The sequence below is a fragment of the Gymnoscopelus microlampas genome (assembly GCF_963454915.1).
Source record: "Gymnoscopelus microlampas genome assembly, chromosome: 22".
In the NCBI taxonomy this organism is placed as follows: domain Eukaryota; kingdom Metazoa; phylum Chordata; class Actinopteri; order Myctophiformes; family Myctophidae; genus Gymnoscopelus; species Gymnoscopelus microlampas.
The window spans coordinates 35,380,693-35,393,172 of NC_139959.1; the positions used below are offsets into that span (position 1 = coordinate 35,380,693).

Sequence of the window (12,480 nt, forward strand, 5' to 3'; positions counted from 1 at the left end):
AGATTCTTCAATTATCAGTGGATGTGGTCGATTGATTACAGACATCATTCTTACAATGTCAATCCTGCTAGGCTCACACTCCTCTACTAATACATAAATAATGAATGTGATAGATATAGAGAAGAATCTGGGCCAGCATACATAAGGAATTGGCTTCGATATTGAAATAAATAACAAATCATGCCGGTATATTCAAGAGAGAAAATAGAGAAGGAAAAACATGATTTATTTTTTGGTGGATTATGTGTGCTGTATTATTGGCAAACCTTTGGAAAACAAGATATCACTAGGTCAAGTTCAAACAATCCCCTATAATGTTGTTGTAGTGCCCAATACTTGAGGTAGCCTACTACTGGTTGCAGAGGAACACGAGGACGTGTGCTCAAATAACTGGTGTCCAAAAGTGTCCGTTGAGTTCATAAACAAACGTTTTATTCTCTGTATAGCTTAGTCATAACTTCACTTAGCACACAATAGATAAATACATAAACACACAGGATACAGACCACCAGCTCTCATGAAACACAGTCAAAAGCTGTTTGCCACTGGCAACACCTGCGGCTGATTAGGGAGAGGGTTGAACACCCTGTAACCCTGGCAACCTTGGCCTTGACCAAGCCCTGCAGTGACGACACAAATTAGAAACAACAATCATATATATAATACATATGGCTCATATGGCTCGTACAGTTGTTTTTAACCAGATACTGACCAGTCTTAAAAGGGCTCGTACTCTGGATAATGTTAGAAGAAAAGAAACACCTTGGCACCTTCTAGATTTTTAACAGTAGGCCTAATGAATGGAAGAAATACCTATCTCTATGTTGTTTGATGTTGTTGGTTTTTTTTGTGAATTAATTGAAGAATATATATGTGAGTATTTAAACATGTGATATTTGAGGAGAAGATTTCTGATGTCTGTCTGGATGTATTTTGTTCTGTAAGAATAAAAAAAATCCTCTACTAATAAACACACAAACCAAGCTCAGGGCCATCATGCATATAAACCTAAATAAAACAGAGGACAGGACAAATTCCAGGAGCAAATGTACTTGGCGATTTTCCCATTAACATTAACAAAAAGGGGAAAGAAAATATTATTATTATTACTATATTAATTAATAACAATAAAAAATTAAATGTATTAAAATAAAATAAAATTGATAATACACTTTATTTGTAAAGCAACAACGTTACATAAGCACTTCACACAGCATCAAAGATTTAAAAAAGATAACATTGTGCAAGAAATAATTGAGCATTAAAGGATGAAAAGTGTGCAATAAACAAAATAAAATAGCGTAACAAGCTAAGAACAGTAGTTGAGGCATTACATTTAGTTTGACTCGGTTCCACAGATAAATATTGTGAAAATAGCAGATCTACAAGCTCACAACCCATGTTGAGAACCACTGATCTAATGTATGGAAATTAGTTGCCATTGGTTTGATTACAATACTACTAGGAAATTAGAATACACCAAGACTAGAATAGCAAGACTATTATTAATAAACAATGTCATTGTGTAATATGACCAAAGGCATGTCTTTGTGAATGAGAGGCCCCACTATTTCGTGGGAAATTATTGATGCTCAACCTGCTCTGTTTGTTGCGAGTTTTTGCACAAGTTGGAATGAATGAGCTCAGGGGAACCATAATTAGTCCTTCAACTCCAGTTGACCATCATAATTAAATCACATTCTTTGTTGCTATGAATGTGGTGTCTTTCTCATTAACGGATCTTTGTTAGTGTATACTAGGCAGGGCTTAGATTTTTGCATCTTTTCCATAACAGCCATTGCTCAGTCACGAAGGCCAGCACAATGAGGATTCGCTCCAACCGTGAGTATTATGCTAAAACTACTGTTTTGATAAAAAAACAGTGGTGGAAAAAGTACTCAAATATTTTTATTTAAGTAAAAGTATCAATACTGAAATGTAGAAGTACTCTGTTAAGTCAAGTAAAAGTCCGGAATTCAAAGTTTACTTGAGTAAAAGTACAAAAGTATTGGTATAAAAATGTACTTAAAGTACCAAAAGTAAAAGTACAAAAATGTTTGAATATAGCAGATCTACAAGCTCACAACGCGTCGCATCGCGACACGTTGTGAGCTTGTAGATCTGCTATTTTCAAATAGCCTAGGTTTAAAATAGGGCTAAAGTGGTTAATGTATGCTTCACAATGTAACATATTTATCTCTGCAAAGTAACTAGTTACTAAAGTTTTCAAATAATTGTAGTGGAGTAAAAGCACAATATTTGCCTCTGAGATGTAGTGGAGTAGAAGTAAAAGTAGACAATTGGAAATACTCCAGTAAAGTAAAAGTAAAATGGGTGAAGTCGTCCTTTAATTTTGAGGTATTTTTTACTTTACTGCAGTATTTCCAAGAGGCAAATATTTTACTTTTACTCCACTACAATTATTTGAAAACTTTAGTTACTAGTTACTTTGTAGATTATTATTTAAAATATACATTGGCTATTTGAAAATATCGTCGCTTTGAGACGCATTGTGAGCTTGTAGATCTGCTATTTTCAAAAGATGATTTTAATACATTTTAAAACTTGTGAAATTGGACATTCTGCATGATGAGTACTTTTAATTTTGGTACTTTAAGTAGCCTCAGATCAAGACTCAAGTAGATATATTTTATCGATTTTTATTTTCTTTTGTTTTAACTACCACCCCACCAGATTGCCTTGAAATGTCCGCAGCAAAGCCCGTACTTCTCCAAACATGTACAAATGCAAAATATAAGGTGCTTACCCGTGTGCCCCAAATGTTAAGTCGGTGTCCGGTTTGTTTGTGCAATGTATTAGTGCATATTTTTCAATAAAGAAGTGTTTTAATTCCGTCTGTGGCCGAACGCCATTTTTTTTCCAAGTTTACATTGAGTGTAATTCTGACTTTCACCGGATGCGCCCCGTCACTACCGCCCATTGGGAATGCCGACAGAATCGGCCACAGACGGGATTAAAACACGTTTTTATTGACAAATATGGACTAATACATTGCACAAATACTCCAGACACCTAGTTAACATTTGGAGCAAGTGGGTAAGCACCTTATATTTTGCATTTCTACATGTTTGGAGAAGTACAGGCTTTGGAGCTAAGACTCTAGTAGAGATTTTTTTTTAAAAAGTCAAAATCGATCAAATACCTAGGAGAGTCTTTATCTAAGGCTAACTTATAACAGAGTGTTTCTGCAAGATTGCTGTATTGATAGGTTTACTTTAATAAGTAAATACATGTAGTAGCCTATTTTTGCCCCACCACTGCCTAGGTGGGACACTTTCTCTTATTTCCTAGGGTGGTCGCTCTAGAGAGAGTTTTAACTCTATTTCACAGGCAAAGTGCGTCAGGAAAAAATGTTAATACCCTTCATTTATGTGGCCCATTCAAGCCTCTTAAAAATGAAGTTTTCAACTGAAGACATGTTTTGACCATAGCATAGGCCTCGTATATCTTATAGGATATTGATATAGATCTAATAGACTATTAGAAGGGCTTTAGATAGGACATCACCCTCAAATTAGCCTTTAATTGATGTGGGACAAAATAGGGCTAAATCACTAAGTTTGGGATCTTTTTCTCCTCCATCTCATAATGCCGGTACGGGCGAACATGGCCGGCTTTCGGACAGACTGCGTGGAGAAGCCCTTCTCCATCCTCTACCAGAGGTTCGGACGCTTCGTGGGCAGACACCCCTGGTGGTTCTTCATCGCGCCCATCCTGATCTCCGCGTCCCTGGGCACGGGCTTCGGTCTGATCTGGGACCGCGAGGCCAACGACATCGAGGACCAGTTCACGCCGACCAACGGGCCGGCCAAGCTGGAGAGGCGCTTCGTGGCGGAGAACTTCCCCCTGAACAACTCCGTGTTCTCCAACCAGAGGCTCTACACGGACGGGGTCTTCGCGTCGTTCATAGCCGTGGCGCACGAGAACGTCTTCACCGACGCGGCTCTGCGAGAAATATTAAATTTGGACGAGAAGATCCGTCAGATCAACATCACTCTGGACCACGAGAGGCTCGGGTTCGACGCGCTGTGCGCGAGGAAGTACAACAAGTGCATCCCCAACAAGATCCTGGACGTGATCAACCACTACGGCACCGCGGGGATCGAGGGCAAGGATCTGTTGACCTGGCCGTTCCTTCGCTTCGGGTTCTCTCACGTCTTCCTGGGGTTCTCCGTCGGCGGGGTGAACGTGAGCAACGCCACGGTCCTGAAGAGTGCCAAGGCCATCAGGCTCTTTTACTTTCTGAAGGAGTTTAACGGCTCCGTGACGGACCTGTGGCTCAACGAATTCCTCAGGGTTTTCCCCTCGAATCTGTCCACGCAATTCATAAGGGTAAGATCATGCTTTTTTTTGTTTTGCTTGAAAGGCAAAGAAATAGGTACATTTTGCTTATTTGAAATTTAATGTAGGCCGTGTAAATGTATTTACAAAATAATTAACATTGGGGGAAAAAAAGTGCTCCTCGGAGCACGGATCTCCGCCAGGTCAGGTGGGATATTGTTGTGGCCCAGCAATGTTTGGAATTCGCTGATCAGGATTGAATATGAAAAATTGGATGGATCTGTCTTGATCACTTGACTCGGTTCCACGGATAATTATTGTGAAAATAGCAGATCTACAAGCTCACAACGCCTCAGGTCAGGTAGGTTATTGTGGGCCAGCAATGTTCGGAATTCGCTGATCAGGAAGGAATATGAAAAAACAGACTCGTCCGTCTTGATCACTTGACTATAGAGATAATGTGTATCGATTTGCTTGATGTTTGGAATACATTTGTAAGAGTAATATATTTTTAAAAAAAAGTTTAGCAAAAATCTGCTTCCTGGTGGCGCTATATTACTAGGGCAATGTCAAAAGGGTGGCATTTGTTCCTCAGCACGAGAATGTACATGCGAAGTTTCACTGCAATCAGATGCTGCGTTAATGAATTGCAGCATTTTGTTAAAATGTGCCACTCGTGCAAACTTAAGATGCCAATCTTAGCCAATCAGGATGGAATATGAAAAAATCTAACAGTTCCGCCTTGATTACATGACTATAGAGATCATGTGTACCGATTTGCATGAAATTTGCAGATACAATCTGAGGAGTAATATAAAAAAATTGTATATTATATTTCGGCCTCCTGGTGGCGCTATAAAAGGCAGATGTGAAAAATGTAGGGAAAAGGTTTTTCCTTGGCCTCTAGGGAGTGCGTATACAAAGTTTTACACATATCGGTGCAGTCATAGGTAAAAACACGAATTGGCCTGTTATAGCGCCACCATGAGGCTGATTTGAAAAATTTCAAGAGGCATTTCTTCCTCGTCCTATTGAGAATATGAGTGCAAACGTTCACAGAAATCTCACGCTGTGTTCATGATTTGAGGCATTTTGTTAAAAATGGAGCACTCCTGCAAACTTTGTAAGCCAATCTTAGCCAATCAGGATGGAATATAACAAATCTGGAAGACCCTTTGCGTTGACTAATGACTATAGAGATACCGTGTCCCGATTGTCCCGCGTGATGTTTGGACAAAATCTGTAGGAGTACTGTCATTATTATTGTTTTGTGCAAAAATCGTCCTCCCGGTGGAGCTATAACAGGCCCATGTGAAAAATTTGGGGCAGAGGTTCTGCTCTGGCATCCAGGGAGTGTGTGTGCACAGTTTCTCTGCGATCAAGCCAACAGTGCTGGAGATTAGCTCATCACAGACGGACACACACACACACACACACACGGACACACAGGACGGACAGACAGACAAACGGACAGGGTGCAAAACATAGTCTCGGCCATGCCTTTCTGCCTGGCGGAGAGAGACAATGATGCCATACATGTTATTGGTGCAATATTTTTGTATCGACTGGGCCTACAGTATAATAGGCCTATAATAACATGTCAAAATGTGTTTGTTTGTTGTTGTTTTTTTAAGTATAGGTTTTAAAAAACGAATAAATAACATGACAGCTAAACACATACAAATCTAGATTAACAAAATCATGTCGGTCTAAATAGGCTGTAACTAATTGGTGTGAGAGAGAAAGAGAGAGTGTGTGTGTGTGTGTGTGTGTGTGTGTGTGTGTGTGTGTGTGTGTGTGTGTGTGTGTGTGTGTGTGTGTGTGTGTGTGCATGCGCGAGAGAGCGGGGGCACGTCAGTCAGAGAGAGAGAGAGAGAGAGAGAGAGAGAGAGAGAGAGAGAGAGAGAGAGACAGCATCATGTTTGGAAGGCGGTGAAAGAACTCCATGGCTACTATTATCATTGTGCTTTTGCAAGCTAATCAAATATTCTGCAGCAGGTGCCCACAGCTCGAGCTCATTCAGAAGTGTAGAGCCTTACATAAGACATTGGGCCATTGTCCATTCTGGCTGATTCAGCTATAGGGTTTCTGCCATCTATCACCTTACTGCATTCATTCTCACTGTATTCATAGTAGGCATGGCCGAGACTATGTTTTGCACCCTGTCCGTCCGGCTGTGTCATATGTGTGTGTGCGCGTGCGTGCGTGTGTGTGTGTGTGCCTGTGAACAGCTAATCTCTGGCACAGTTGGCTTGATCGCAGCGAAACAAACTGCACATGCACACACTCCCTGGATGCCAGAGCAGAACCTCTGCCCCAAATCTTTCACATGGGCCTGTTTTGCATAGGTTGGGTTGCAGTTACCTTGCCATGATGTAACTCTAAAGGTGGACAACTTAGAAATCTAAAATAATTGCTGCATTGATTAGAAATTGCTCATTCAAAACATGCTCCCTATTGACATCCATTGCGCTGTAAAACAGCTCTCAAAGTCACTCTTTTAGCACGCAAACTTAATGCAAACAAAGCTGATTCAGACAATAATAAAACATCACAAAATCCAATTTTTTTAAATAAAAATGACAATTTCCGGTTGATTTTACTATTTGAAAATCTGGATCCGCGGATATTCCTAAAAAATCACACCCTGTGTGAAGGTAGCGGCGCCTTTGATACATTTTGTCATCGATATGTGTTTATAATGTGTTTATAGCCATGTGTCACGTGAAGCTTGACCAATCACTTTGTTGACGGGTCTGACCAATCAGAACGTTGACGGTGAACACGGACAAAGTCAGGTATAGAGCAGGATCCGCTCAGCGCCGCTAAAAAATAGGAAGTTAATAGGAAGTTAAAATTTTTATGAAAATAAAAAAAAACATTACTGGGTTTTGTGTCAATTTTGAATTCCTGACTTTTACTTGTTACAGAGTATTTCTACAGTAGAGTATTGATACTTTTACTTAAGTAAAACATTTGAGTACTTTTCCCACTACTGCAAAACAGGGGTGCCAATTGAAAGTGCTTAATACCTATAAATTATGCATTGATTTTGTGCCTTTCCTTTGACAGGTCACTCATGCTACATCACTCTCCAGACAGGTGGAATTCGAGGCCAATACATGGGATGTCATTCCCCTGTTTTCCATTACTTATGTCATCGCCGTATTATTTTCCATTCTGTCTGCTTTAAGGTATGTATATGATCTTGTTTACCCAAAGAAGCTTAATCCACTACAATTTAACTCACTCAATTTATAATCCCAGCATAATGTCCCATCTTCAGTAATGTCCCAAGTTTCATTTGGCAAATCACATTCAGCATCTAGAGATAGAACGATCATCGTTATTATCGTTTATCATGATAAAAAAAATGCTCACAATAATCGCATCGCAGCGATTTAAATTTATCGTGAAATTGTCCTCCGCCATTTTGTTGAGCTGCAAATTCAGCACCACTTAAACCCTCTATACTTGATCGAATGGACCTGTAAAGAGCGCATGTGGTACACTCTTATTTCACCCTGCACAAATCGATTCGCCAAAAACAGCAGATCTACAAGCTCACAACGAGTTTTTTTTTTTGGCGAACGTTCCCCCCAGAATAGGGATGCTGGGGGTTCAAGTGGTTAAAGGGATAGTTCACCCAATTTTTTTTTTTTCTATCGATTAGTCACCTCATGGAGACTTGAGTTCATGGATATTTTTTGTTTTTTCTTGCATTCCTAAGCCAATAATTTGATGACCAGTGGACCGGTAGGCAGCAGTTCCGGTAGGAGACACAAAGGAGACTCTTTGTGTCTCCTACCAGAACGGCTGCTGGTAATTGAAATGATTGGCTTAGGAATGCAAAAAAAAAACATGAATTCAAGTCTCCATGTGGTGACTAATCGATTGAAAAAAAGTCATTTTGGGGGTGAACTATCCCTTTAACAATTAAGTGGCAAGTTTTAAGCATGTTTGATTATCGCGATAATACTGTTAATCGCAATTATTCTTACCCCAATAATCGTGACATGTCATTTTCATATTGTCCCATCATCCTTTTGATTTCCATTCACAGGTTTGATTGTGTTAGGAATAAGGTGTGGGTGGCTACGTTTGGCGTCTTCTCCGCTGGACTGGCTGTGATGTCATCCTTTGGCATGATGCTCTATATCGGGGTGCCCTTTGTCATGACCGTGGCTAACTCACCGTTCTTGATATTGGGTAAGGAATTAGCTGTCACTGAATTAAAGATGCATTTATGGGCCCGGAGAAGTGGTATACTGTATCAACTCTTACAAAATATACAACCCCCATAAAGTGGTTATAAAGTGGTCCCCAAACTGGGAGGGGGGGTCCCCAAATTATTGTGGGGGGTCCCCAGATGATTAGCTTAATGTGCAACATTGTTTTCTCACTCAATAGTAAACAAAACAACATACAGTGTAAGTGTATACAGGGTATCTGCACATTTCTAAAGTTGCAATTTAATGACTTTTAAGACCTTTTTAATACTAAATTGGCCAAATTGTCAAATAGTACGTAAGAAAGAGGCAAACTTTGTGAAAATAGCCGATCTACAAGCTCACAACGCCTCGCGTGAGGCGTTGTGAGCTTGCAGTTCAGCTATTTTTACAATATTTATCTGTGGAACCGACTCGAAACGACACCAGCTGATATGCTGTCTCTTTTTGTCACCCAGTTTCTACCGTGTTACGCTATATACGTAGTGCGACCTGCAGAACATTTCCGTAGCCAGCGTAGCCATCCGGAAACCGTCCGTGAAAATGTATCTGATACGCAGGAGGAGGGGCTGGGGGCAGCACTTCAGTTCAAATAGCCTTTTTTCATGTGATAATGTGGCATCTGAGGTGAAGGCGTATGTGTGACTAATGTCTTGAGGTTAACTACTTAACAGGTCTACTGCCAAAGGGGGGAATTCTCCCCTTTTCAGTCAATGGTGTTAACCGCCAAAGGGGAGAATTCTCCCCTTTTTTTATTTTGTTTTTGAATTTCTAAAATGTTTCTTTAATTTTTGGGTATTCATTTCTTTTCGTTATTCACAACGAATTAGGAGATAAAATATAAAATTATTATAAAATTATAAAATAATAAAAAATAAAAAAAAACATTCACTTCAATAAACAAAGTAATTCACATTTTTTCTATAAAAAATGATAAAAACTGCTGGCAGTGGGTGAGTACATTATGAATAAACTCTGGCAGACAATGTGTTGTTAACAATAGAGCGGTTATTTAATTCGGCGACCACTCGCGCGTATTGTGTGCTTGCACGTGCCGTGCATGTGGGAGGGAATAATTATAGTATGCCCTCCCAAAAAATCGAGACCACACCACTGGGGTGGATGCCATGTTCATACTGATACGCTGTCTCTTTCTGTCACCCAGGTATCGGGGTGGACGACATGTTCATCCTGATATCGTGCTGGCAGCAGACGAACGTCCACGACAAGGTGGAGGACCGCCTGGCCAACACCTACAAAGAGGCGGCCATCTCCATCACCATCACCACCCTGACGGACGTGCTGGCCTTCTACATCGGACTGATGACGCCGTTCCGCTCCGTCCAGTCCTTCTGCCTGTACTCCAGCACGGCCATCTTGTTCTGCTACCTCTACAGCATCACCTTCTTCGGGGCGTTCCTGGTCCTGAACGGCAGGCGGGAGAACTCCAACAAACACTGGCTGACCTGCAAGGAGGTGCCCAGCGACTGTCCGATCGGTCGCTCCAAGTGGTACGACTGCTGCTGCGTGGGAGGGGCGTACGACCGCCAGTCGGGGGCCGAGGAAGTACAGCCTATGAACCATTTCTTTAAAAAGTACTATGGACCTTTTCTTACAAAGCCCTGGACTAAAGTCTGCGTGGTCCTGCTCTATGCCGTGTATATGATCATCAGTGTGTACGGCTGCTTCCAAATCCAGGAGGGGATCGATCCTCGCAACCTGGCGGCAGACGATTCGTATTTAGTGAGGTACTATGACGACGAGAAGAGGTACTTCTACGAATATGGACCAAATATTATGGTTATCGTGAAGGGCACATTCCCTTACTGGGATGAGAAGAACATATCCGATCTGGAATCTTGCGTGGAGGACTTCAAAAGCCTGCCCTTCATTGAGAAGGACATATTTACTTCCTGGCTTAAATCGTACAAATACTACGGATATCACACGAATCTCAATTTGACTGTCGAAAACGTCTTTAAGACAAATCTGGTGTCTTTTCTAAAATTCTACTCTGACTTCAGGCAAGACGTGAACTTCACCAATAACTCGATCCACGCGTCTCGTTTCTTCATTCAGACTGTCAATATTACCACAGCTGTCGATGAGATGAACATGTTGAATAAACTTCGGGATACTGCCAAGAGATGCCCCGTACCCTTACTGGTCTACCACCCTGCGTTCATTTACCACGATCAGTATGCCGTGATAGTGAGCACTACCATTCAGAACATTGGAATTACCTCTGCCGTCATGTTATTAATTTCCCTCCTGTTGATTCCCAACCCCCTCTGCTCGTTGTGGGTGACTTTCTCTATAGGTTCTGTCATAATCGGAGTTACTGGTTGCATGGCGCTGTGGAATGTCAATCTAGACACCATATCCATGATCATTCTTGTCGTTTGCATCGGATTCTCTGTGGATTTCTCTGCACACATTTCGTACGCCTTTGTTTCAAGTCAAAAGCCAACCGCCAACGAGAAGGCTGTGGAAGCGTTGTTCCATCTGGGTTATCCCATAGTCCAAGGAGCTCTGTCAACTATATTGGGGGTGGTGGTGCTCTCTGCTTCCAAGAACTACATCTTCAGAACCTTTTTCAAAATAATGTCCCTTGTCATCATCTTTGGACTGTTCCACGGTATCACCTTCATCCCCGTCTTCCTCACCTTCTTTGACATTTGCAGCGGAAACGCGAGCAACGTCGGCGCCAATGAGAAAACAAAGCCTGAAGATCAAGCCATGGGCAACTGCCAACCAAAGATCAGGCACGACAAAGTCGACGAACAGGAGAAGCAGATCTATGACAATTGCACTTTTCTGTCCGATAATCATCCGAACCACCACATCCAGACCGGCGCGTCCGTCTGGACTCTAACTGGCAACTCTGGTATCGCCAATCACACCCAGACTGTGTGTCTAGCCAGTACCGTCCCTATGTTCAGGGTTGATAGTCAAACCTACGAAGTTCACATGTTCACGCCTCCCAGTAAGAATAGCCAGTCAACGGTCATTGTAAACCAAAATCTGGAATCAAGTGAAAACGGCGTGATGGGTAACAGCCAACCAATGAGTCAAGAGAATAATATTCCTGTTGTCAACTGCTCAAATGTTGCAACTCTTTGACATTACATTACATGTCCATGTCCAGGCCTGGAATTTCATCATTTTAGGGGCAAGGCCACTTGGGTGTTGTCCATTTTTTGAGGGCACAAAGGCTATATGCCAGGGCAGGAAGGCCATCAAAAATGGATTTTAGTCCATTGAAAGAATACATTTAATTTAAGGGTTAAGGATGATTTTAAATGTAAAATGTATCACTATCAGCAGTTAAATAAATACATTATGGTATTTACAATCTGATCCATGCTCAGCCCTGCACCAATCAAAGTCACTGGATTGGTTTAAAGATGGGGACTCAGGGGAGAATCTAAAAAAAGACACGTGTGTCTACATATTGACAAGAAAGAGACACTGGTGTCAGGTGTCTACATGTAATTGAAATTGTATTCTTGCTCTGTAAAGCACTTTGAGCTGCATTTCATGTCATGAAAGGTGCTATACAAATAAAGTTTATTATTATTATTATTACATGACAAGAAAGAGACACTGGTGTCTACATATTGACAAAAAAAGAGAGGAGAAAGTTCTTAATAGAAAGTGATACAGTCAGCTGGGGCATTAAGGCAACTGTGGCCCCAGGGCATGCCATTCTTTGAGGGGCACAAAGCCAAACTGAGGGGCAATGACGGCCATGGCCTTCGTGGCCTCCCTGAAATTCCAGCCCTGTCCATGTCACATTGTCATATTGTATATCCCATTGTTTATACTGTATGTGGTTTCATAAATGTAAATTAGTAACAGTGTGTTTTATGGAATCAAACCATTTCACAGCTATTTCTGTTGGCATTCAATAGTTACGTTCGGGTGTACTTGATGTAAAACAATACAA

General features: G+C 41.2%; 1 protein-coding gene and 1 long non-coding RNA gene across 2 annotated transcripts in view; both read left to right on the forward strand.

The window, feature by feature from the left end:
* Positions 1-12,480, forward strand: part of LOC311038482 — a 389,296-nt gene that overhangs the window by 192,632 nt on the left and 184,184 nt on the right. The gene's annotated exons all lie outside the window — the stretch shown is intronic.
* LOC311039046 (patched domain-containing protein 3-like) lies at positions 3,610-11,654 on the forward strand (the record flags this gene model as incomplete). The annotated part of the gene is made up of 4 exons (XM_084048688.1): positions 3,610-4,353; positions 7,375-7,496; positions 8,366-8,511; positions 9,697-11,654. The coding sequence occupies 4 exons, from the start codon at positions 3,610-3,612 to the stop codon at positions 11,652-11,654; spliced, it is 2,970 nt and encodes a 989-aa protein (XP_083904814.1).